The sequence below is a fragment of the Mastomys coucha genome, unplaced genomic scaffold (genome assembly GCF_008632895.1).
Source record: "Mastomys coucha isolate ucsf_1 unplaced genomic scaffold, UCSF_Mcou_1 pScaffold23, whole genome shotgun sequence".
In the NCBI taxonomy this organism is placed as follows: Eukaryota; Metazoa; Chordata; class Mammalia; order Rodentia; family Muridae; genus Mastomys; species Mastomys coucha.
Genome location: NW_022196906.1, coordinates 51,566,223 through 51,592,573, shown reverse-complemented (window position 1 = coordinate 51,592,573; position 26,351 = coordinate 51,566,223). Strand labels below are relative to the sequence as shown.

The following is a 26,351-nucleotide window of genomic DNA, read 5'->3' as shown; positions in this document are numbered from 1 at the left end:
TGAGATGGAGACACCTGGGCTGCTGAGGGAGGAGGGCGTGGGCTGACTTGCCAGAAGTGAGAGCGAAAGAGCAAGAGTGTGCCCTTCACACAGGAAAGCAGAGAACTGTTGGGGGACAGAGGAACCCAGGAAGACGTCAGCAAGCTGTGGCTGGTGTGGGGCACAACAGGACAGGAAGCAGATGGTGGGTCTTTCTTTACACAGGATAGGGGTGCAGGCTGAATGTAATTTGTCTCTCCAAGGACGCATGGAAATGTACTCCCTATTACAAAACAACAAAAGCCTCATGAATGTACGACTTCATTCCTGTGATGACTGGATAAATAGGTCATTGGGTTGTCTCAGAAAGGTCTATAAAAGCTGCTTTGCTGAGCTTGCCCTCCCTCCTCGCCCTCTTTCCCTCTGCCCCACCCCCACCCCTGCTCCCTCTCTCTTTTCCTCTCTCCCACCCTCCATATAATGCCCTGTGCTGCCTCTCGACCTTGCCAAGCAAAAAGGCCATCACCTTTTTGTGTCAGAACCATGGACCTTTCTTCCCAATTGATCCACTCTAGTAGATATTGGGTTAGTAGCAAACCAAAATGGCCGAGACAAGTAGCTGCCCTTCAGTTGCTACTTGTAGCAGCAGTAACTAAACTCATGGCAAGAAGAAACATCTTAAAAACAAGTGTTACTTCTGCCACTCTTTATCCACAGGGCTATGTGGGTGGGCAAGGAAGTCCTGCCTAAGAAATGAGTGTGTAGGCTGGCTGAGGATGACACTCAGTTGTTAGACTGTTTGCTTAGGAGAGGGCGCCATGGCATGTGTCTGCGATCTCAGCACTGAGAATTCAGAGGGTAAGAGGCTGAGCTGGGTAAAGTGCTTGCTCTGCAAGTGTGAGTTGAGCATCAGAGTTCTGACCTCCCTGACACAAGTAAATGCCTGGTGGCCATGGCAGACCCAAAAGGTGGAGACAGGGGACCCCTAGAGTGAGGTAGTTAACAAGACTAGCCCTATCAACAAGCTCTGGGTTTCACTGAAGACCCAGTTACAATAAAGAAAATGGAAGAGCTAGCAAGGCTGGCTCCCAATATCAACCTCAGGCTTCTACATCCACGTGCAAAGACATGCACATAATCACACATACACAAAACATGCATATATACACACTTGCACATAACCACACACACATACACACAAACAGAAAAAGTTCAATGTCATCCTCGGCTACATAGCGAGTTGGAGGCCAGCTTAGGATACATGAGACTGTCAAGAAAAGGAGAAGAAAGAAAGAAAAAGGAAAAGATTTCCAGGTGGAGCATCACATGTTTGTAGTTTCAACATGTGGGGAGTAGAGGCAGGCTAGCTGGGGCTACATAGTTAGACCTGTATTTTTTTTAAAAATGCATGCTCATGTGTGTGCGCGCGCACATACACACACACACACACACACACACACACACATACACACACACACATGCAATACACACATATGGAGGCTAAAGAGATTATTCAGCTGTTAAGAGCACTGGCTGCTCCAGGGGCCTAAGTTTGATTCCCAGCACCACATGGCTGCTCACAACTATCTGTAACTCCAGTTCCAGACTCCACAGGTACAAGACATGCACATGGTGCACACACATACATGCAGGCAATAAACATGCACAAAATAAATAAAAATGTAAAACAGTATAAAAGGAATATAGATATAAATATATATGTGTATATATATTTATACATATGTGTACACACACACACACACACACATATGTTTTTGAACGATGAACCATAGTAAAAGTAGTAGAGGGTTGTATGTACTGAGCTACATCCTTCTCTACCCATGAACTTTTGTACAAGACAGGTTTGTAGTGCCAGTGATGAAGGGGCTAAGGGCCTGACATGGGAATCCAGGTGTGGAAGAGTGGGTTTGTAGGCCATTGGCACAGGGTAAGTTGTTGGCTATTTAGAGAAATAACTGAGATCCTGCCAACCTCAGAGTTACTGGGAGAACATGGGCTTCTACCAGACATAGTCTGGGCAATGCCCAAGTGTATCCAACCACAGTGGCATCTAGTCCCTGAAATGCAGTGCAGGCTCAGCTCCCACACCATACACCTGGTGGGGACTTGGTGCCAAGAGCTATGTGGGCTGGCACAGGTTCCTGGTGGAGTCTGCTAAAAGCTAAGCCCTGCACTCTCAAACAGCAGTCACTAGGGTCCCATACAATGTGTGGTGCCAGGTCCTGACTCCAAGCACTTGGTAGGGCCAGCAACACCTATCCTTCTTGGGTGGCCAGTCTCAGTCTATGTATGTACTCCCTGGGACTTCAGAGGTACAGAGATGGGCCTATGACAGGGCCAGGCCATGTACTTTCCACACAGAATTTGATTTTGCTAATCAGTATCATTTATTTATTGTTTCTTAAATTCTACCTTTCTTTTCTCTTTGAGTTTCTGAGACAGGATCAAACACCGCAGCTCAGGCTGGCCTATAAGTCTCTGTGTAGTCCAGATTGGCCTTGAACTCTCAGCAGTCCTTCTGCTCCAGCTTCCAAAGTGTGGGGTTACTTTTTTTTTTTTTTTAGAAAGTAAATCTTTAAATGAGTTTTAACTTTCCTGTACATTGGTCTTTTTCCCACATGTATATCTGTGTGGGGATGTCATGTCTCCTGGAACTGGAGGCCCAGACAGTTGTGAGCTGCCATGTGGGTACTAGGTATTGAGCCTGCTATAGAAGAGTAGTCAGTGCTCTTACCGCTGAGCCATCTTGCCAGCCCAGCCCCTACTATTTTTAATTATGTGTATGTATGAGAATGTACCTGTACACAGGGTACAGGTGGCCCTGGGGACTGTTGGTCCCTCTGGAACTGGGGTTGCGGGTGGTTGAGCCACTGGGTGTGGGTGCTGGGAACTGAATTTGGGTTCTCTTCATGTGTAGTATGTCCTCTTAACCTCTGAGCCATCTCTCCAGCCCTACCTTTAAGTATTTTTATTTTTTTATATTACAGGAGATGAAACTGAGGCTCGAGGGGTGGCTAGGGCATAAACGCAGACTGGACAGACTTCTTTAGCTTGGGGCTGGTACAAGAGCTGCCTGAGTTTGGACCCTCAAGTGGAAGAGGGGATGGGGCAAACGGAAGTACACTGGAGGCGCACTCAGAGAGAGGAGAGGGGGGCTTGGAACAAGGATGAGCTAGGAAGGGGACAGGGTGTCCTTTATAGGCTCTGCAGAAGCCAGAGTCCAAGTAGGTGAGGCTAGGTGGGCAGGTGGCTAGTACCATCAGCCCACAGGGCAGTCCCCACAGAAGGTGATGGAACTAGCTGGGTGGTACACTTCCTTCTCCTGTGGAGGAGAGTGGGGAGTAAGCAATCAGCCATCCCTAGAGGGGTTCTAGGGGAAGGGCCAGGCCTGACAAGCCAGCCAGTAAGTCAGTCTCCCTTCAAACCCCTCACCCCCATCCTCCCGTCATAGAGATAGGGTCTCAAGTAGTCCAGGCCTATCTGAAACTTTTATATAGCCCAGGCTAGCCTAAATATGTTATGTAGCCAAGGCTGACCTTGAACTCTAATCATCCTGCCTCTGCTTCCTGAGTGCTGGGATTACAGTGCTCAGTTAGTTGTTTTTTGAGCTCTTTTCCCTTCCATACCTAATGGGTATGGAGCAGCCAGGTGGGATGGCTCAGTGGATAGGAACACTTGCTATCTAAGCATGTGGGATGAGATTCTGGGACTTGCAACCGAAGGAGAGACTGGCTTCTGAAAGCTAGCTCCAACCCCCACATAAACAAATAAGACTTGGGGAAAAGGATTCCTCTCTCTCTTTCTCTCTCTCTCTCTCTCTCTCTCTCTCTCTCTCTTCCCTCTCCCTCTCTCTCTCTTTCTCTCACTCTCTCCTTCCCTCCTCTCTTCCTGCTACTGCCCCCTCTCTCCCTCACAATTAAACCTCTTACCTGTGTGTGGGGGGAACCTTGGGGAAAAGAACCTCCCCCCGCCCCCACAAAAAAAGTGTAAAATGTCTCCATTGTAGAGAAGAAACTGGGGCCAGCTGTATCCAGGGGTTTCTGAGGTCACAAACTTGGTTGGGGTGCAGGCAAAAATGCAAACTAGATAAACTGGCTATAAATAGGATCCCCTAAAGCAATGAGTTGGGGGGGGGGAACAGGCTGGGGGCCTACTTTCGCAGGTAGGCAGTGGTAATTGGTTGGCCCCAGCCAATCGCCCTTCTCCTAGTGTGTGGCAAAGGGCTGGGGCCTTTCTAGGGACTCTTCTGCTTTGGGTAACTAATATATGTACTGTGGACAACCCACCAAGGTTTCATACACCTGCCTGAGGTAGGCCCGCAGAGGCTAGCGATGGGGGAGGGGAGGGGAAGAGACAGGGAAGAAGAGCTGTTTGGAGACTTGTCCCTCATTGTGATCTAAAAGCTCTAGACATAGGTCCACGGAGGTGGGAGGGAGGGTAGGCAGGGAGCCGGGGAAGGCCACGCATTGGTGAAGGCTTTGAGAGGGGCCGAACATTTCCCCAGCAGGGATCACCCGGTCCCTAACATGTACATGCACACAAGCTGTGCAGGCCAGCTGGGCTCCCTCCCTACTCAAGTTCACCTACTGCACGAAACACCAAGCACAGCTGTGGCCACTCCATGCTCCGTATGATCTCACTCTATCTGTTTAGCAATCCCATGATGTGAGCAGTAGATATCCTATCGACTGACTTTTTAAAAAAAAAAAAAAGGTTTATTTACTTATTATATGCAAGTACACTGTAGCTGTCTTCAGACACCCCAGAAGAGGTGTCAGATCCCATTACGGATGGTTGTGAGCCACCATGTGGTTGCTGGGATTTGAACTCAGGACCTTTAGAAGAGCAGTCAGTACCTTTAACCGCTGAGCCATCTCTCTGATTTTTTTTTTTTTTTTATTTATGTATTTTTGAGACAGGGTCTTATATTGCAACCTAAGCTGACTAGGAACTCAGTATGTACCCTGGACTAGCCTTGAACTCATACAATCCTCCTATTTCTGACCCCTAATTTATGAGGTAACAGATATAATACACCTATGTATGTATGTATGTATGTATGTATTATGTATGTATGTATGTATTATGTATGTATGTATGTATGTATGTGTTTTTGGGTTTATTTAGTTTGTTTGGTTCTGAGGGTCTTTTGTATAATGTGAGCACAGGGAGCTTCTAGCTTCATGCTGAGTCTCATTCTTGTGTAAATTGAGCCTCAGAGTGTTAGAGTGACTCATCCAGGCAGCACAGATAACAAGCAGAGGTAGGATTCGAACCCAGGAAGACAGACACTAATCTTAGCTCACAGCCCCTTAGCATAGATTGTAAGTACCCTGACTTCTCCCTGCCTCTCAACTCCAAGTGTTTTCAAGTTCAGGGAGAGCCTTCCTGCTTCGTGAGGCCTGTCTTGACTCAAGTTCTAAGGAAGTACACCCCAGGCCAGAGCTCTGTTGGGGGCTACAGTGGGAGCATTCTGTCCTCACTGAGCCTGAAGCAAGGGCCAAACAGCCAGGGATCCTTAGAAGTCGACAGGGTGGACATTCAAGATTCGATGGGAGTCTGCCTGAGGAGTGGCACGCACCATGGGCCCAGAAGCCTCCTTAGGTGTCTCATGTCCAAACCCTTCTGTATTCATCGACACTTCCTAGGGCTGCCCACAGCCCCACTGCTTGGCTGAGCAGTGCACACATCTCCCCAACCTCAAATGTTTCCATTGGCCTTTTGCCCTCAGGAGTTTCACGCCTGCCCCTTCGTGGGCTAACGGGTGGGGTCCAGCTAACCTGAGTCTGACACTTCTGCTCCCCATTTGTTGTGGTTAGTCTGTCAGCATGAAGGGTCCAGGGCTGTGGGTCACAGGAAAGCCTTGTGGTTTTCCGGGGAGGTTCATTTAGAAGATACAGCACGGGCAAAGGGGATTGTGCCAAGGTACCCTTGACTGTGGGGTGCCCTGCTGACTGCCTACTGAAGGCACAGAATTCAAGGCCTTTGTTACCTGCTGTGGTTGCCCTAGTATGTGTCCTGGCCAGTGCATTAGAACCTGGACAGGAATGAGGACTGAGCTGGAACCCAGAGCTGGGATTAGAATGACTGATGGGGAGGGTGGTGGGCCGCTCAGCTGGTGTGGGGCAGAAGACTTTAAAGGAGAGGGGCTGGAATGATCGGTACCCACTGCCCTTGGCTTTGAGCCTCTGGAGGGAAAGCAAAGACTTGGTTGGGACTGTGGTTTTGGCTTCCTGGCATTCCTGCTGTGATTCAAAACTTTGTCTCAGAGAAATGAAAGCAGACTTCAATTCTCACCTCCCCAGCCCAGCCACTCCTAGCATGCCAGCAGAAAGAAGAGTCCAGGCCGTGACTAGCCCTAGCCGCCTGCCCTGTTACTCTGGATGGGTCAGAATTCTGATCACGGGACTCCCCTCCACACACACTTTCCATAGTCAAGGCTTTTTTAGAGCCAAGGATGATGGCACATGCCTGTGAGCCCAGCGCTCTGGAGACAGGGGCAAGGAGAGTGCCATAGCTTGAGGCCAGCCTGGTTCACGGTGAGGCTGGCTAGTGCTATAACTAAGCAGATGCGCTGAGGTTCAGAGACAAAAACGCTGAATTTCACAGCTGAGTGGAGACTTGGGATTTGAGCCTGGTTTGGGCTCAGGAGCCCCATTTATAACCAGGTACAAATGAGAAGGCTCCTGCTTCTCCATGGGCAACACCAGTGGCTTTGGTCCCTGGTGACAAATGCGGCAAGTTTCCATTCACTGGGACTTTCCTGGCTGAGCTTTGCAGCTGTAGGAGAGCTGCCTTGCTCCTGCTACTGGGGCTTTAGGCTCAGGGTCAGCAGAGGCTTGCCTCTCAGTGTGTGGGTCTTAGCCTGGGGTGAGAGTGACTTCCTGTCCAGCTGGGTTCCCTGGACCTCTCACCTTCCTGTTCAGGGTGGTCATTTAGTCCTGGCATGTTCCATCATCCCCTGAATCTGAGCAATACCCTGTGGCTCCCCACTACCCCATGTGACTTCTCTCCCTAACTGCCCTGTATCTGAGAGAGTGGGGGATGGAGGGAGGAAGGAGGGAAGGAGAGCGGGAGGAGGCCAGGTGCTTCTCTCAGACACTTTTGTCCTCCCCTCTGGTGGTGCCTTTTGTGACTCTCTGTGGGGCATAGGACTATTGCTTTACTTTTTTATTTATTTGCGTCTGGGTCTCATGTAGCTCAGACTAGCCTTGAGTTCACTGTGTAGCTGAAGATGGCGCTGAAATTCTTAATCCCTCTGCCTCCATCTCCCAAGTTCGGGGATTATAGGCATGTGTTACCACACCTGATTTATATAATGCTAGGTATCAATCTGAGGGCTTTGCCTGTGTTAGGGTAAGCACTTCACTAAAGGATGTACATCCCCAGGCCAAGACTGCTCCTGTTAGTAGTCCTCTGTTTGAGATAGGAATGTTGAGCTCAGAAAGGAGCCATCTCGTCTCAATCGGCCCTTTCCATCAGACCCATGCTCTGTGTCTTGATGCCTACGCTATCTCTGGCAGCAAATTTTTTCAGCCTTGGCAGGCCTGGAACTCTCCACCATCTGCCATAGCCCCCTGGAAGTATGCTGGAATGACTTGTGCAAGTACCCCGCGCCGCCCCCACATTCCTTGTGTCTCTACAGCCTGCCCGTAATGCTGGGGTGGGGGCACTCGGCCCATTCCTTCAAGGGACTGTGAGGTAAAAGGCTGTGATTCAAGGGACTGAGGGATCGCCAGAAGGGTGAGAGAGTGGAGGGCAGATAGCAGTGAGTCAAGTAGTCACTGGTGTCTGGCCAAACTAACTTCTAAACCCTGAGCTGTGTACAGATCTGGGGACTTTTTGAGAGTATCTACCGACCACTTGGTGACTTGTCCCCACTGGGTTTAGGCTATCCCCCAGCTCTGCCATCTCCTTGATACCCCAGCTACCTGGGGGTATCAAGATAAGTTAGCAGCAATGGCTGAGGAAGGTGTTAGGTGCTTTTTCAGGGTCTGCGGGTTGGCTGCCGCTTGAGTGGGGATCTTCTCTCTCCCACTTCCTCGGGGAAATTTTCAGTCCCTGCTAGATGCTGAGAGGCACCCGAAGAGGCGAGGCGGGGAGACTGACTGGGACCAAACGGGCTTAGACTTGCATGGCTCTGGGCACTGAGGTCACAGAGCCCTCCTGAAGCCCCTTCCCAGGGGAGCTGTTCAGAGGCCTCCAGGAGGTGCTAATTGCTAGCTAATTGGAGCCAGAGCCGAACTACAGATGGCTTGGATCACAGGAGCTGGAGGCTGCACAAGGAGACAGGATGAGTGAGGCTGCTGGAAAAAGGGAGGAAGGCCAAGCCCTGTTTGTCCAGGGAATGTTGGTTAGAGATGACCAGCCACTTTGAGATTCTTCCACAGCTCTGTCCTGGCTCGGGCTTTCTCTGTGTGAAAGTATGTGTGTTCTGTGGCCACTGCTTATTGAAATGGATTCATGGAGCCTTTGTGGGGAAGAGTACCCTGCTGGACAGGGAAGGGAGCAAGGAGGAGGTCGGAGCCTAGGCCCAGGCAGGCATAGTGCTGGGTTGGGATTGCCATCTATTCTATCTAGCTCATGGTTCTAGGAAGTGGGAAATTCAAGCTGGTGCAGGCAGCTGCTGAGCGCTGGTTTGAAGGGTCTTCCTGGGGGCTGGAGAGATGGCTCAGCAGTTAAGAGCACTGACTGTTCTTCGAAAGGTCCTGAGTTCAATTCCCAGCAACCACATCGTGGCTCACAAACATCTGTAATGGGATCTGCTATTCTCTTCTGGGTGTCTGAAGAGAGTGACAGTGTACTCGCATAAAATAAATAAAAAATTTTAAAAAAAAGGGGGGGTCTTCCTGGGGTACCAGTCATGAAGGACATCACATGGTACCATAAACAAGCTTGTCCAAGACTGCTTCTCTGAGAGCAGTTCACTGTCAAGAGCCATTAGTCTGTGAGTAGATTGATCCACTTGTGAGGGCAGAGCTTTCTGGACCCAACCACCCCAGACCTTAAGGTCCCATCTCCAATACATACATTTGGAGATTAAGTCTCCAACATTTGAAAGAATAGATTTGCCAAACAGCAGTGAAGACAGAATAACCACAGGTGACACCATTGAACTGGGATGTTGGTGTGTGTGTGTGTGTGTGTGTGTGTGTGTAAGAGAGAGACACAGAGACAGGGAGATAGAGACACAGAGACTGAGACAGAGACAAAAGAGGCCTATGGTTTTTTTGTTTGTTTGATTTTTTGTTTGTTTGTTTGTTTTGATTTTTCGAGACAGGGTTTCTCTGGCTGTCCTGGAACTCACTCTGTAGACCAGGCTGGCCTTGAACTCAGAAATCTGCCTGCCTCTGCCTCTATGTTAACCCTGGCCTGGGCTTGAGTCCTGTCCCTTTAAGACTCGCAGGGGCATGGACCTGTGCTATGACTATGGAGGCCTCAGGCTGGGAAGATGAGGTTGGCTGCTCTCTAGACACAGGTGGGGGCTCTGAACTCATCTTCCTACTGCCCGAAAGGATAGGGCTAGTACCGTCCCCTCTCCCCTAGATGCCCCACAGCCCACCGTTCTGGCACAAATCAGTCATAGTGCCCTAGGCATAGCTAGGAATTTGGCCATTTGGGCTAGGCTTCAACTCCCAGGCATCACAGCATGGGGTGCCACTCACATTGGCCCCTGCCCTGCTCTGGTATCCTTGTTGACTCTGGGGTACCTGACCACACACACACTCTGCACTCTCTCTCTGTCCTTTGGTCCCTTTCTGTCAGACTTTCCACTCTTCGGTGGCTCCATGAGCATCTCAGATTGTTTGGCTACCTGCTTGAGTTTTCCACAGCCCTGCAAACATGCTCTGCCATACCTGCCGACCATAGAGAAAGCTGGTCGGCTGACCCCTACCTCCACCAATGCTAGCTCCTTTCTCTCCTTTGAGGAGAGAAAGGGCTAATGAGGTTATGGGTAGGGAAGGCTTGAGTGGTAATCAAGGCTTAGTAACTGTGTGATGCTAATAGCTCAAGCTTTATGGGTCCCTAATTCTGAGCCAGGCATCATGCTTTGCATTTTCCACGGGTAATTCTTCCCAGCATGCCTCTGGGGCCAAAAGTTTTCTTATCTCCATTTCCCAGGAAGGAAACAGAGACTCTGAGAGGCCAGGCAATGCGCCTCTTGTCACACAGCTCATAAGTGACAGTCTGGGGACTTCAAAGCCACTACTCACAATGGTGTGGGGAGGGGTTGTTATTATTTTTTTGTCAACCCGTTTCCTTCCCCCTGTTCCCTCCCTCTCTGCCTGTTATCTTCTGCCTGGTGAGTTTGCATCATTACTTCCACCCAGGGGTCCAATTAGGGGACTCCCCCCAAGGAGGCCGACTGAGGCAATCCCTGCCCCTAGAGGGCTTTCTTGAGCTAAAATTTTAATTAGCTGTCACTGCTCTTCCTAAAACTCTGACCTGCCTGTGGCTAGACCAACCCAGGCTGCTTTTAGGGACACAGCTGAAGTGCTAGGTAGGAAGGGTAGCTTAGTTCTCTGTCCTACCACCTCAAGATTGCTATGTTTAATCTAGCAAATGGATTAATTAAATGAGTGGATTAAATGACTTAATCCATTAATCAGGTCAAATAAATGAGTTACTATTTTTTAAAATAATTAACTCCATGCCCCTGCATAGAAAAAGTGATCTCCTTGTCAAATTAGAAAAACAAAACAAACCAGTCAGGATGTGGAGAGGGGCATAGAGATGACACATTCCTGGTCACCTGGCACATGGCAGGCACATGGTAGATATCACAGGGCTTACTCCTCTCCTCCCTATGATGTGGGAGACTGGGTGTTGAGCAATGAATAGGGACCAAGTTGAACTGCGTAACGATGCTGCTTCGAGCATTTTACACCCTGAAAACTGGGACAGAGCTATCAGCCCCTAAATTGAGGAGGCCATGGAGGCTGAGGGGCAACCAGAATTTCTAAAACCAGCCAGGCAAAGAAGTGCATGCCTGGAATCAAAATACTCAGGCTGAGACAGGAGGATTGGTTGCCAAGTTCCAGGACAGATTATATAGTGAGACTCTGTCTCGGAAAAAAAAAAAAAAACAAATTAAACAAAGGCATGCTAAGACCATGCAAGTGTTGAAAAGGCAAGGGGAGCTTTCTATTTAGATGTTAAGATCTATATGCTGGGAAGTGTGATTCTCATGTCTCTCACCTCAGGCCACGGGGTTGTGGTCCATAAAGACACAGGGTTATCTCTAGTCCAGAAATGGGGACACATGACCCCTCAAACTCTAGGAAGATTGAAAGCTCTGAGTGTGATGTTTGGGTTAAGGGCTGAGAGACCCTCTTCTTGGTCCAGAGCTGTGAGTTTCTAAGCCGACATATTGGCAGGGAGTTTCTGAGGCTTCGTTCTGAAACCTTTTGACCATGACCCTGCTCACGGACCTGCTGACCTCTCCCCCCCTACCCCTCGCTCCTCAGCAGCCAGTCTGTTCTGCCAGTCCAAAGCCAAGCCCTTCTTGGATCTGGTTGCTTGGTAACCAGCCCTAAGTGACAGAAACCCCAGCAGGCCACTAATGAGGGGACAGCAGCCAGCCTTAGGAGACCTGGAAGACAGTTTCTCTGGCTTGCCCATGGTAGGAGGGGAGGTGCCTTAACACTGGGGCAAGGTGCGTGTCAAGCTAATCAGGAACTGGGTTGGCAGCCCCCTTCAAACCTTTGAAATGTGGGGCAGGGGCCTGGGAGGAAGGTGATACCTCCAAGAAGCCAAAGCTTGACTTTGAGGGGCTACAGTCAGGACCCGGAGGGGGAAAAACACTTTTTGCCCAAACCACCATCCTGGAAATAGTTGCCTGCTTTTGCCAGGGGTACCTGGGCTCGGGGAGGGAATCCCCAGAGAAAGACTTGGGACAGGGAAGAATCTGATTGGGGGGTAGAGAGAGCAGGGGACAGGACCTGAAGAAGGAGAGCTCCCACAACACTAATGGGGAAAGATGTCACCTCTCCCATATGGGGTTTGGCTCCCCCTTCTCAACACACACTCCAGCTCCAGGCTGATGGCCTCCTAGTGGGGCATGCAGGGCACAGGAGGCAGGTGGAATTCAGCAAATGTTTTTTTGTTTTTGTTTTTGTTTTTCATCCTGGGTCTAGGATGGAGAGAGGGCTGGGGATCAGAACAGGAAGGAAACTTGCTGTGTAAACCTGACGCCCTGGGCACAGGACTGGGTCTCTGGGCCTCAGCTGCTCTGTATTGGCCTGAAGCTTGTTAGTGTTTTACAGGCTAAAGAGGACATGCAGCTTTCAGAAAAGTGTGGCCAGGTGCGTTTTCTCTTGCCACCTGTAAGGCAGGGTCTTGCTCTGTAGTCCAGGGTCTCCTGGAACTTATTATATACCCAGGCTAGCTTTGAATTCATGGTGACCCTCCTGCTTCAGTCTTCCAAGTGCTGGAATGAACAGGCCTGAGTTTTTCTAGCTTTCTTTGCTTGAAGATATGCAGAATGCTTCTGTATTAAATTGTGACTCCATAGCCATGGTCCGGGTTAATACTGTGCTGGGCACTGTGTCTCAGCACTCAGACAGACCTGTGTCCTGAAGGAGGTCCCTTCCCCATTCTCACTGGGGAGCTGGAAACCAAGCCATTTGACAGGGAGCCAACCTCCTTCCTCCCCAAAAAAGATAGTCTAAACCAGCCTGAAGATCAGGGAAGACATCCTGGAGGGGGCTAGGCTTAGTTAACAAAGACTGACTAGAAGCCAAAGCATGTAGGATTGCAACGAACTTCAGTCTGGGTCTCTGTGTCAGGCAGCCAGAGAGGGACGATGGAGGGGGCAGGCAGATCTAGATTGGGGGCCACGGGAGACACTGAGACTGACAAGAGATTGCCCCCCTGCTTCCTGCAGGAGGGAGACTCCGTTTGCTAACATGCCCTTGGAAAACAGCTTACCTCACTCAGCTGAGACCCCTGGCCCTAAGCCTCCTAAGCTCCACACTGTTGCTCTCCCTAAGGTGTGCTGAGCTCAGGCTAATGGCGCCAGCACCACACGACTTCAGGCTGTTTTGCAGAGGGTTCTGGGCCACCAGATGCATTCTCTCATGAGGGTTTGGAGTCCTGTAGTAATTCCAAGAGGGGAGATCCTACTCCTCCATTTACTGGCTCTGAGGGACAGTGCCAGCCTCCACCATGACCAGAGCAAGCAGCCCTGGGCTCACTGTGAACTCAGGAGTGAAGTCACCTGAGCTGTGACATGTTATAATTCTGCCCTTTGGGCTGATGTGCAAACTGAAGTGACGCTGTTGCTTAAGTCACACAGTTCAGAAGGGCAAGCCCAGTTCACTTGATGTTAGGGGGTAGGCGGGGAGAAGAGGGTCTTCCTTGAACCTCTGATCCTGCTGCCTTACTGCACCCCTCCCCCAAGTGCTGGGAATACAGTCATCTGTCACCAAGTATGGCATACCTGGTGAGTTTGCTTGTTTCTCAGATTCTACTTTATTCAGTTCGAAGACTTAAGTGAGACACTATTAAGTGTCTGGCAGGAGTTGCTGGTCCCACCACCTACCAACACTGACATCTTCCTCTACTGGCAGGAGGAGGAGGAGGGATGAAGATGAGAGGGCAGTGCTAATAATCTGGGTGGCCTCCCTGGAGGAGACCGTTTCTAGAGCTAGCACTCAAAGGATGGCTGGAAGCACTGCCTATGTGTTAGGTGCTCTGGTTTGCTGCCTGTAGAGTGGCTTCCATCACTGCCTCTCCTCTGAGGAAGGAAAGGTATTTGTAAGTAGCAGGCATGACCTCATCAGTGGGAGGGACATTATTAATAACTATAACATGACATGCTGCTGTTCAGGAAGCTGACCTTTTACCTTATCTTTCTATGAAGGAGTCTGTGTCGGGGTGGGGGAGGGCTGGGGAGGAGGATGGGGGAGGGCGTGCACCCAGTTCAAGCCTGTGTAGAACCCTCTTAGAACTTTTCTGTTCTATTTTTGCATTGGTGTGTGTGTGTGTGTGTGTGTGTGTGTGTGTGTGTGTGTGTTTTAGACATTGTCACACTGTAGCCCAGGCTGGCTTGGGACTCACTGTGTAACTCAGACCTACCTTCTATTCAGTAGACTCCTATCTCTTAGCCTTCTGAGTGCTCAGATTCCATGTAACAGACTTTTCTACCCCTTGCCCCTCCATCCTGTGCCCACAGTTCAACTCTTCCCTCTTCTACTCCCACTCAGTAATTGTTCACCTTCCAGACAAAACATCACTATCTCTTCAAGGCCACGGTGTTAAGAAGGACTCATGGGGCCTCTCCAAGTCACTTCGAAAGGCCTGCCTTCATCTGCTAGAGGCCCTGCACATGACCCTCGGAGCAGAGAGGGAAAGGCCAGAGCCAGAGACTTCAGGAGTTCACAGTTGCCTGGCACTCCCAAGAGTCTCCTCTGGATGCTGATACTGTAGTCTATAGGGCAGGTGGCGCTTTTCTCGTTTGTGCTGAGTAAGTTAAGGCCCCAGGAGTGGCAAAGTGGCTCTCAAGTCCTCTATCCTATGCCCTTTCTTTGGTGATCCAGGGTGATTACATGGTGTCAAAAAGGAATAGACCAGCTGATTATAGGGACAGCTGTCTTTATGAGATGTTAATGAATTGACACAAAATAATGGGGCTGCAGTCATAGCTGGGCCCTAGGGTCTTGCAGGCTTATCCTGGCATGATGAGGGTCCTCCTTGGGCCTACAGCCTGAGAGTTCTAGACCACAGGAGCCAAAAGCACTGTCTTCCTCCCAAGTCACTCCTAACATCAGGTCAGAAGTGGGAGCAGATGCTACGCAGAAGGGAGGGAAGGGTAAAGTTAAGGACCTGTGAGAGTAGGAAACAATATCCCCTTGAGAGAAGCCTGAGCCTGTCAGATTTGGCCTGACCCAGAGCTGTCAGGACACAGACACATCCTTCTGGTGTTAAAGCCTATCAGTAAGATACAGAACCCAGGCAACCTGGGCTTCTGTCCCAGCCTGCAGTGTGATTGGGAAAGCCCCAAACCTCGGAGTCTCTCCTCTATTTGTCCAGCCTCTATTTGTTTAAAAAAAAAAAAAAAAAATCTTCAGCTCTAATCCAAGAGACAGCCTCCCCTTCTCCTTGAATGACTTCACTTCCTCTTCCTAGTCCTACCTGGAGCCCAGCCCCTCCTCCTCAGCTCCAGCTGCTCCCACACCTGTGCCCTGCTTTGCTCTGACTCAGGCAGTCCTGACCTGTGGGTCAAGATAGTGACCTGAGTGGTTTTGCCCCATACACTCATTTTGATCTGTACGGCGTTCAACTATTCTTCACTGTGTGACCCCGCGTTGGCCTTTGGGCAGTCTTGGAACTGCAGGGATCAGATTCCTTCCAGAAAGAAGTGCTAATGCTGAGCGGAGCAGAGCTGAGCCCGCAAGGCTCCACAACCAGGTGGGCTAGAATCCAGGTGAATAGAGACAACGGGGTTTCCCAGCCCCTTTCTGCAACGTTTCATTTTGGCCAGGGATGCTTCATCCCATCAGCTTTCCAGGCTGCTCATGTTCAGACCGGTTCTGGTGAGGGACATTTGCCCGAAGGGTTCAGATACCCACAAAGGCCTCTTGGCAACACCTTCAGAGTGTCATCCTGGTCCACTCCAGGTCATCGAGCCCCACTAGGAGATGAGATACACTTGTCTGTACTTTACCTCATAAGTCCTTCTTAATTTCCTAATGCAACTAGTTTGTTGAGGAAGTCAGGGCTGCTTTGAGATATCCTTTAGCATTTTTTATTGTCTTGCTAGGAGCTGAGTGTGGTGGTCCATGCTTTTAATCTCCACATTCAGAAAGCTGAGGCTGGTGTGTCTCTGAGTTCAAGGCCAGCCTGGTCTACATAGTGAGTTCCCAGACACCCACAGCTATATAGTGACTGTCTCAAACAAAACAAAGCAAATGCAAAACAAAAAAGGATTGCTAGGTAGCCCAGGCTCAAGCTCAAACTCGCAGCAATTCCCCTGCCTCAGCCTCCCATACCCCAGTTTATGTGCCATACAGCTTTTCGAAGCCCGATGGCCCTATTTCTACGAGGCAGAATATCACTTTTACAAATGAGGAAACTGAAGCTCATAGAGGTTAAGTGGCAGGTCCAAGGTCACATGGCTAGAAAGTAGCAAGGAATGGACGAGCTAACGGAATGACTGAAGGGCTTACGATCGCCCTCGGGGCAGACGTTTGACGAGCGCGGAGGGCGAGCGAAAGGCGGTGCACAAAGCCAGAGGCCGGGTCGCGGGAAAGTTGGTTCCACTCAGGCCTTCGGCACGGGAGGGCCCAGGGGAGCGCAGGCTCCCAGAGGCACAGCCGGGTTCTGCCCCCACCCAACGGCCCGCCCCGCCCCCGCTCCGCCCCTGGCCCGCCCCGCCCGGGACCACAAACGGCGCCCGGCGGCAGCGCGAACGGCAGCGCGGAACGTTGCTCTGGGCGAGTTGCCTGCTGCTACTTCCCGCGCAAGGCCGGCCGGACAGGGACCCGCAGCCCAGGCGGCGCTGGAGGATGCCGCGGCTGCTCCGGGTGGCGGCTGCTACAAGCCCGGTGCTCTGAAGGTAGGGGCTCGCCTGCCCGGCGGGCGCGGAAACTTGGGCCGAGTTTGCGGGCGGCGCGTGGGCAAGGGGCGGGTGGCCTTGCCCCAGGGCGCCCCTACCGGCCGGCCCCAGGACGGAGCGCGGGGACCGGGCCCAGGTGCTAAGGCTTCGGGCGGTCAGACCGCGGGGCCCAGTCGAACCGGTGCCTAGACTTTGCCTGGACTTGGATGCTCCCTGGGCCTGGTAGAGCCCCGGATCCCCAGCAGTGCCTGGGCGTAAGGAGTCAGGCGGATCCCTCGGGCCTCTCGCGGGGCCAGGCTCACGCGGATTGCCGGGCGCCGATTCGAGGTGGCGGTGGGGGTTGGGATTTGGTGACGGCGGGCGCTGAGGTGCCGCGGGGCTGTGGACGAACCCTGTTGGAACAGGACCGCCTGCGGTTTCCTAGCCACAGCTTGACTCACTCTCTGCTGGCCGCAGCCCAGGCTGGCGGGATCGCCCCGAAGGAGGTGGCTGCCCGGACTTTGCGGCTGGACGCCCCCCTCCCCCCCAGCCTCCTGGATCGCAGTGCAGTCTGCGGGCGTCGATCCGTGGGGTTCCCAGCGCGAATCTCTTGGCTTTTCACACGTGTGCCCGTGCTAAGGAAGAGCACAGTTGGAGGGTGGGGGGGCATGTGTGCAAATTCGGGCCATGCATGTACGTGCAGGAACAGCTTTGCATGCGTGGCGGCAGTCTGTGTATCAGCCCGCTGGGGTGCACGTGCGTTACAGAGGCGCGGAGAGAGAGGCTTGGGGACACCCGGAAGCCTGGTGTGGCGGTGGGGCGCCAGTTCCCTACTGAAGCCGGCTGGCTGTGAGCCACTGGCACGAGGGTCATGGGCGGGGCCGGGAGAGGGAAGTTTGTGTTTGGAGCATCCAGAGATCCTTTCTCTTAAACTAGGAAATGTGGGCTGCTCCACGTTGAGTGTCTGTTGAGCTCAGATCCTCAGCTGGCAAAGTTTTATAAAAGACTGGTGTCAGAGCTGAGAGAATACTGATGCCGGCCTCAACCTTGCTGGGATCGCGCTCTTCTTGAGGCCCCAGGAATGTGACGTGGAAATGGACCCACGGAGTTGTCTGTCTCCCTCGTGGAAAAAAGCAGAAGTGTAGGCGTTTGACCCTGCCCTGGGTTCTGGCTGAGGTTAGAACTCATCAAGGAACTAGTAGAACTCGACATCTTCACGGAAGGATCATCTGTGGCCCTACCTAATCCTAGCGCCTGAGGCTACTTGGGTATCCGGAAACAAGGCACCTTCTTTTTGGCTACTCTCTCAGTGGGGGTGGCCTCCACTGAGGGAGTTTTCCAACCTACTGGCAGGCATTACGTTACCTCAGCACCTTTCATAGTCTTGGGCTGGCTTTTTGGAGTCCTCACTCCTCCTACAAAGACTCCTGAGGGTCCCAGGTGGCTGGTTCTCAGGAAGTCTCCAGGGCCAAAGGGCACGGGTTGGGCTGAGCCCTAGAGAGAAGGACTCTTGAGAGAGGTGGTTAGAGTCGGTCTCAGTCCCAAGAGGCATTGGTGGAGGTGAGACCTAAGCCAGCCCTTAATTAACCCAGACCTCCCCAAGGATGGAGTGGGCTTGGTACCCTCTGAGCCATAAGAGCCTTGTGGTGCACACAAGCGGGTAGATCTCTGTCCAAGGCCATTTTGGTCTGCATTGTGGGTTCCAGGCCAGATACAGATAAATAGCGAGACCCGGTGAGAAAATAAAATAAAGCAAAACCAAACATACGAGCATCGATCAGTGCAGGATGGGGCCTTCCCTAAGCCATGCTACCACTCTTTATTGTTGTCCCCTTGCTGGTCTAACTGAGCCCCTATGGTCCTTGGCCACTGTTCAGAAAGGAGGAGAAAGCTGGTCCCTGCTTGCTGGTGACAGAAGTGCGTGGCACTTGACCTGTGACCTACTCATAGGAACCTAGACTTATTAAGGAAAAGTGAGAAAGAACAAAATGGGAAAGGCACCAAGGAAAGAATGCTGTATATGTGTGTTTCTCCCAGCACTTAGTCTGCCCATCACTAAAGCAGTGTGGAAGTAGTTGCCAGCTAGGACTCTTGCCTTCCACCTCCCCAGGAATGCACACGTGTACACACACACATACGCACACACACACACACACACACACACACACACACACACACACACACACACACACACCATTTATCATGTGCACAAGGCCTGGAGATTAACACAGACACTCCTTCCCTGAGCCAAGGACCTTCTTGTTGGCACCTCAGCGCCATCTGCTGGTCATCTTTGACCCTGCTTGGGTTACCCAGACACCTCCCTCTTAAGAGGGATTGTCCTATCCATTCAAGACTAGTTTGGTTCTGGGGACCTGGCTTTGGGGTTTTGGGTTTTGGTAAGACAAGCAGGTCAATAAAGTGTTAGAAGAAACTAGAATTAGTAGGCAGTGCTGGGATTCATGTCTTGTCAGGTTTTTTTGTTTGTTTTTTTGAAACCTGTGGCATCTTGGAGTAGGAACCAGCAGAGAAGGGCAGCCCTTCTTGTGCTATCCCTTTCATCGGTGACTTTGGGATGGTGATTTTCCTGGGAGGCAGTGCATGAAGCCAGGCAACTGACACTCCAGCACTGCCCAGAATTCTAAGGAGTGCAGACTTGTTTGTAAGGCCACAGCACGCATATTTGTTCAGCAGATTTTTTTTTTTTTTTTTTTTTGGTTTTTCGAAACAGGGTTTCTCTGTTGTAGCCCTGGCTGTTTTGGAACTCAGTCTGTAGACCAGGCTGGTCTCGAACTCAGAAATCCACCTGCCTCTGCCTCCCAAGTGCTGGGATTAAAGCCATCACCGTCTGGCCTGTTCAGCAGATCTCTATACCTTAAAAACTACAACTAGAGCCAGGTGGTGGTGGTGGTGGATGCCTTTAACCCAAGCACTCCCGGAAGCTGTGGCAGGTGGATCTTTTGTGAGTTTTTGAGGCCAGCCTTGTATTACTACTACAACAACAACAAACCTACAACCAGAAACAAAAGTATGGCCAGAAACCTGTGCAAGTGTGGCCTCTGTGCTTAGTCTGAGCTGAGTGTTACTAAGAGCCAGAATCTTGGGTGGCAGTAAGTCAGAGTGGCCTGTGTTTAACTATCTTTGTCTCTCCTCTCTCCCAGGTCAGCAAGTCAAGGAGCAGGGGTTCAGAAGAGCTTGACACCTTCACAGTAATGGCAGAGAAGCGGCCTCTGGGGCCTCTGGGGCCTATGATGTATGGCAAGCTGCCTCGCTTGGAGCCAGACTCGGGGCCAGGGCATGGCCTGCCCCTTTCTGCTGGCAACCAGGACTCCTGCAATTACAAAGGTGCATACTTCTCCTGCCCCATAGGGGGCACTTCCAAGGCAGGATCTGAGCGGTTGGCATCCTGGACCCCATATCCATCCTTGTACCCCACTGGTGTGGCAGGATCCCCACTCCGGGGTGACAACCTGCTGACAAACTGCCTGCTCTACCGTCCTCCGACAGAAGGCTCTGAAAAGATACAAGACTCCAGTGAACTGCTGCCCTTCGGTGCCCAGGCTCATGCGTATCCAGGCCCGCCTCTGGCCGCACCCAAGCCTGTCTACCGCAGCCCTTTGTGTTACGGACTCTCCACTTGCCTTGGAGATGGGGGAACAAAGAGACCATTGGATGGTGACTGGACCCTGGTGACGGGGCCCCTGATGCCTTCTGCTGACCCACCCTGTCCTCTAGCTACAGCTCCTGGCAAGGGCCAGCCCCTGGATGGGACATTCTTGCGTGGGCTACCATCTGGGGGACCTGGCAAGGACTCTTCCCTGACTTTTTCCCCATGCCAGGCATTCTTGGAGAAGTATCGAACTATCCAAAGTGCAGGTTACCTGGCTTCCAAGTACACCGGTCCTTATTCTGGGGATCCCAAGCAAGCATTGTCTGAGGGGCCCTCGAGTCCTTGGACCCAGCTTGCCCAGCCCCTAGGAGCACCTTGCCAGGATGCAGTGCCAGCCCACTATCCACTGCCTCCACCTCCACAGGCCTTGCCTTGCCCTCCATCTTGTCGTCACCCAGAAAAGCAGGGAAACTACGGCTCTTTGCTCCCACTGCCGCCTCTAGGAGCCCCCAAGGGGGCTGCATACCAAGCCGGGGGGCTGGGCAGCCCCTACCTGAGGCAACAGGCACCCCAGACGCCCTACATGCCCCCTCTTGGGATAGACAGTTATTCTTATTCCTCCGCACCCATCCCAGCACCCTCACCAGGACTCAAGCTGGAGCCCCCTCTTGCTCCAAGGTGCCCACTGGACTTTGTCCCCCAGACTCTGGGTTTTCCTTATGCCAGGGATGACCTCTCTCTGTATGGGGCATCCCCAGGGCTTGGGGGAACACCACCTTCCCATTCCCAGAACAGTGTGCAGCCTGTGCCACAGCCCGGTGCCTTCCAGCGAACATGCCAGCCTTTGCCAGCCAGCCAACCATGCTCTGAGCCCGTGAGACCTGCACAGAAGCCAACACCAGAAGCTCAAGAGAAGATGTGGCTGCCCAGCTGCAGGAAAGAGCAACTCCAGCCCAGGCCCAGTGAGCGTCCTGGGGTACCTATTGTTATCCGAGACAGTCCAGTTCCCCGCACCTCACCAGCACTGCACCCCTGTGCCAAGGAGCGCCAGTCTCTTCCACAGAAGGATGCTAGGCCTCCCAGCTCTCCACCAATGCCTGTGATTGACAATGTTTTTAGTCTGGCCCCCTACCGTGACTACCTGGAAGTACAGACACCGGAGCCCACAGCTGAGCAGGACTCCGCTCCAGCCACCAGTAAGAGCCAAGACAAAGATTGCAAGGGGAACCTGCCTGTTCAGGATGGGGCCTCCGGGTCTCACTGCTCTCTTCGTGAGGAGGTGGCTCTGGACTTGAGTGTGAAGAAATCGATGGCAGAGGGTGTTCCTGTCAAGGTCCCTAGTCCTAAGGTGCATGAAAAGCCTACTGAAGCTGTGGATGGGCCAGGTACAGAAAACACAGTGTCGGGTCTGCCTGGCCTAAAAAAGATGGTCACAGAAATACCCGAAGTAACTGCAGAAGCCACACCAAGGACCAATTTCCATAGCTCTGTGGCCTTCATGTTCCGAAAATTCAAGATACTCCGTCCTGCGCCCTTACCTGCAGCTATTGTCTCATCTCCCCCTAACCCGGCTCCTGCCCCTGCCCCTGCCCCTGCCCCTGCCCCTGTCCCTGCCCCTGTCCCTGTCCCTGCCCCTGCACAGCCTGCAGCCAACCCCCCATCAGTGCCTGTGGGACTGCAGATTCTCACTCAGCCTTTGCCAGTGGCATGCTTCAACCTGGCCCTGCCTAGCCCACCAGCCATAGTGGCCTCCCCAGTCCCAGCCTCTGCTCCTGTTCCTGCTCCTGCTCCAGCTTCAGTCCCTGCTCCAGCCTCTGCTCAAGTTCCCACTGCAGCCCTAGCGGACTCCCCAGAACAGCACTTTACAGGGCTGCACACATCCCTCTGCGATGCCATCTCAGGCTCTGTGGCCCATTCTCCACCAGAGAAACTAAGGGAGTGGCTTGAGACAACTGGGCCATGGGGCAAGGCTGCGTGGCAGGACTGCCAGGGTGTTCAGGGGCTACTAGGCAAGCTGCTGTCCCAGCTGCAGAAGTTCGTGTGCACACAGCGGTGCCCCTTCCCTCATGTAGTACGGGCTGGTGCCATCTTTGTGCCCATCCACCTGGTGAAGGAGCGACTCTTTCCAAAGCTGCCACCGACCTCTGTAGATCACGTGCTCCAGGACCACCGCGTGGAACTGCGGCCCACCACTCTGTCAGAGGAGCGTGCGCTGCGTGAACGTGCCCTACACGGCTGCACTTCGCGCATGCTGAAGCTGCTGGCACTGCGTCAGCTGCCTGACATCTACCCTGACCTGCTGGGCCTACAGTGGCATGACTGTGTCCGCCGCCAGCTGGGTGAGCATAGGGCAGCCCTGTAGCCACTGAAGCTGTGTGAACGTGGGGCAGGTGTGTGTATTGCTTGTATGGACGATGGGCAGAGGGGCTGAGTGATTCCAGAAACTTAGGATGGAGCACTGGGTGGGATTCCAGGACTCTCAGGTTTCCCTCTCCCCTCCACCCCCCCCCCCTTTTTTTTTTTGGTTTTTCGAGACAGGGTTTCTCTGTGTAGTCCTGGCTGTCCTGGAACTCACTCTGTAGACCCAGCTGGCCTCGAACTCAGAAATCCGCCTGCCTCTGCCTCCCAAGTGCTGGGATTAAAGGCGTGTGCCACCACGCCCAGCTTCCTTCCCCCTTTTGACTCTCTAGGTACCAGTGAGATCTGCTTGCATGCAAATAATTCTTGGCCCCACACCTGGATGGCCTCTGTCTTAGGGTTCCATTGCTGTGAAGGGAAGACCAAGACCAAGGCAACTCTTATAAAGGGAAACTTTTAATTGGGGCTGGCTTCAGTTCCAGAGGTTTAGTCCATTATCATTGTGGCAGGAAGCATGGCAGTGTGCAGGCAGACACGGTGCTGGAGCTGAGAGTTCTACATCTTATCTGCAGGTCACTGGGTATAGCTTGAGCATAGGAGACCTTTTTATATTTTTGGATTTTTTTTTTTTTTTTTTTTTTGAGACAGGGTTTCTCTGTGTAGCCCTGGCTGTCCTGGAACTCACTCTGTAGACCAGGCTGGCTTCGAACTCAGAAATCCACCTGCCTCTGCCTCCCAAGTGCTGGGATTAAAGGCATGTGCCACCACTGCCCAAGCATAGGGGACCTTAAAGCCTGATCCCACAGTGACACACTTGCTTCAATGCTGCACCTACTCCAACAAGGCCACATCTTCTAATAGTGTCCCTTCCTATGGGGCAAGCATACAGACACATGCATCTATGTGGGCCATTCCTAGTCAAACCGCCATAGCTGCTTTCTCCATTTATACCTTCTGTGTCTTGTATATGCTGCTTCTGGGCCAGGCTATGTTTTCTAGCTGGGAGTTTCAGTGTCTTCCATCTGAGCACTAACCCTAAGTAACCCACTGTGTGCTGCCTCTTGGCCTGGGCCTCTACTGTACTCATCCCTTTCCAGAGGCTCAGCTCCGCTTGCTCTTACTTCAGAACTGCAGTCTCTCCAGTCCTGGTGAAGCGTCCTTGTTCACTTCCTGTGCCCGGGATCTGGCGGGGCCTCATGCTCCTTCCCACACAAACATTTACCTTTGAATGTATGTTTTCTCTGGTCTCCTAGCCTTGTGTGCATACCCATGATGCCCTGAATCGGAGAACTGTTCGTGGTTCTCTTTCCTCCACAATGATGCATTGTCCTGGTTCTTCAATTGTACTTTTTGAAAATATCTTATCATATAACTCAGACTATCCCCATGAGTGACCCTGCCTCCCTAGTACCTGACTATGGATATATGCTCAGCTTTGCAGCTGGCTTTTTTCTTTCTCTTTCTTTCTTTCTTTCTTTCTTTCTTTTTTTTTTAATATGTGTTCTAGAGGACACTCACATGTTGCAGTGTTGTATGGTGGGGACACTCAGACTTCTTAGGCCATGACACAGTGAGGGTGGTATAGTCTTTTTTGTGTCAGGAAACTGACTTTTGGATTTTGGCCCTTTCTGGAGTCTCTCTTGCTGTCACCCCCTTGCCTGGCCAGTTTTCTGAGCAATGTGTTCTACTTCCTTAACTAGTTGAGAACTCTGCTGTGGTCAGGGTGGAGGAGGCCTGAGGCAGAGTACTGCCATGAAACAGGCCCCTAGCTGGCCCACATTCCTGAGTCCTGCTGTGTGTAAGGATAGAGGGTCAGGTCCCCTTTCCTGGTTTTGCTTGCTTTTGGAAGTCTGATTGATCCTGACAGTCAGCCTCCCACTGATTAGGTTGAAGACCCTTGCTCCCCATCCCTCCCTGAGCTATGGGGCCCCTAGAGAAGTGGTTCTCAGCCTATAGCTCTATGACCACTTTTAAGGAGCAAACGACTTCCAGGGGTCACGTGTCAGGTTTGCTCCAGTCTGGATTCCTGTGATTTCCTGACTTCTGTCTGCACTGGTTTCACAGCAGCTTGATTCCTGGCTCCTGCCCTGGGGATTTTGTGGCAGAAAGATAATGGTTCTTTAGTGTGGCAGAGCCTTCTCTCAGCTGTATGGTGAGATGAGCCAGCTGGTGTTTCCCAACCTGCAAGCCTCCTTTCCTTACTTCCAAGCAGTCTCTTCTGAGCTGTGTCCCTTGGGTAGAAGTGTGTCTCTTTAGCAAGCTCCCACTGGTCTGATCAGGTGGGCCATCTGTGATGCTGTGACACTGCCAGGCATGCATGCAGGACCACTGTTGTAGGTGACTTTGAGACTAGGAGATGGGACCTTGCAGTTTGGCTTTTGCAGACTGACCGTGCTTTCCTTTTGTAGGTGACTTTGACACTGAGGCCAGAATTTTATCCCCATCAGAACCCACGGTGACCAGAGATGAGCCAGAAAGCCAAGCCTTGGCTGGGAAGTTGCCAGCCCCCAAGGTCAAGAAGCCAGGGAGAAAGCCACCAACACCTGGCCCTGAGAAAGCAGAGACAACCACTGGGGAAGGGTCATGTAATCCGTCACCTAGCTCTGGTGCCAGCACCAGCCCACCAGGTCCCACCCTGAGGGCCCGCTTCCGAAACCTGTTAGAAACCGCCTGGCTCAACGGTGTGGCACTGCCTACTTGGGGCCACAAGGCCTCCGGAGCAGATCGGCCTTCGCCTCACCCCCAGTTCTTGGGCAGCCAGACCCATCATCTGTAGCATTGTTACTAGTACTGTTGGGACAGCCAACCATCTGGGGACCACTGTGTACCTGTCCTGACATCTAGCTGCCCAGGGCTGGAATGGATATGAGGCTGGGCCCACCTAACTGGGCAGAGACTTCCTGAACTTTTAACTTGAGGATCTTTGTTAGAAGAGATTCCTTCCCTTGAGAAAACCTGTGGGCATTGGAGCCAACCCCACCTGGCCTTGAATCCTGACTGCTGTGTCCTGGGCAAACACTTCACCTCTCATGAGCCCTTGTTCCCCATTTGTAGAATAAGACAACACAGCCTACCTCACAAGGGTTGTTGTGGGGATGATGTCTGTAATACAGCTACCATGCTTTGGTTTGCTTCATGCCCTGCATTGGCCTGTGACCTCAGTCAGGCTAAGGAATAACAAGACTGAGGTTGGCAGAACTTTCTTGTCAAGATTTCATACATCTTGGGACCATGTGTATGACTTACGCGCTTCTTCCCCCAGGCCGCTGCTGGTGCAGGGACCTGGCCCAGGGCTGGCCTGAAGAGCCTAAGACTGTTCTGGATTCATACCTGTAAGCTACCTGGGCTGCATCTCACACCCTGTAGGGTTGTGTAATGTATGCTTCTAGAGCCAAGCAGCTGCAGGGGCTGGACCCGACAGGCTGTGTGAGCTCAGTGCTGGGAGAAGTTCCGGACTTGGTATTCCCCAAGGCTTTTAGGGTCTCCTCCCTGCAAGTGGGCTGTATTCAGCTGGTGGCTGAAAGTTCCTGTCTTATTTAAGGGTTTTGATTAGACTGCACCCTGGGGGACAGCTATTAAAGCATTTGGGTTGTTTTTGGAGCTGGGACCTAGGTTTGTATTTGAGGGGATCATAGATTAATATTGTGTATCACCCTTCACCAGCTGGGTGTCCTCTCTGCTCCTGTGCAGGATGTCCTAAAGGCTTCTAGTACACCACTCCACCCCAGGAAAGACCGAATCTTAAGAGACTGGTGGCTTATGTGTCAGCATATCTGTGTGCCTGTCTCCTAGGACTGAGGATGCATCCATTAGGATCTGGAACTGTCACCCCTCCCTTTGTGTCCC

At 52.1% G+C, this 26,351-nt stretch overlaps 1 protein-coding gene across 3 annotated transcripts; it reads left to right on the top strand.

The window, feature by feature from the left end:
• The first annotated feature begins 16,364 nt into the window (after positions 1 to 16,364).
• Positions 16,365 to 26,105, top strand: CUNH15orf39 (chromosome unknown C15orf39 homolog). 3 transcript variants are annotated; one of them, XM_031344630.1, is made up of 3 exons: positions 16,365 to 16,558; positions 19,699 to 22,486; positions 24,914 to 26,105. In XM_031344630.1, exons 2-3 carry the CDS (start codon positions 19,750 to 19,752, stop codon positions 25,279 to 25,281), a joined length of 3,105 nt encoding a protein of 1,034 aa, XP_031200490.1. In that variant the 5' UTR covers positions 16,365 to 16,558; positions 19,699 to 19,749; the 3' UTR covers positions 25,282 to 26,105. The 3 variants fall into 3 exon arrangements, with proteins under 3 accessions (XP_031200490.1, XP_031200492.1, XP_031200493.1); XM_031344632.1 differs by lacking the exon at positions 16,365 to 16,558 and adding an exon at positions 16,922 to 17,043; XM_031344633.1 differs by lacking the exon at positions 16,365 to 16,558 and having other exon boundaries at positions 19,699 to 22,537; positions 24,914 to 25,017.
• Positions 26,106 to 26,351: the final 246 nt, after the last annotated feature.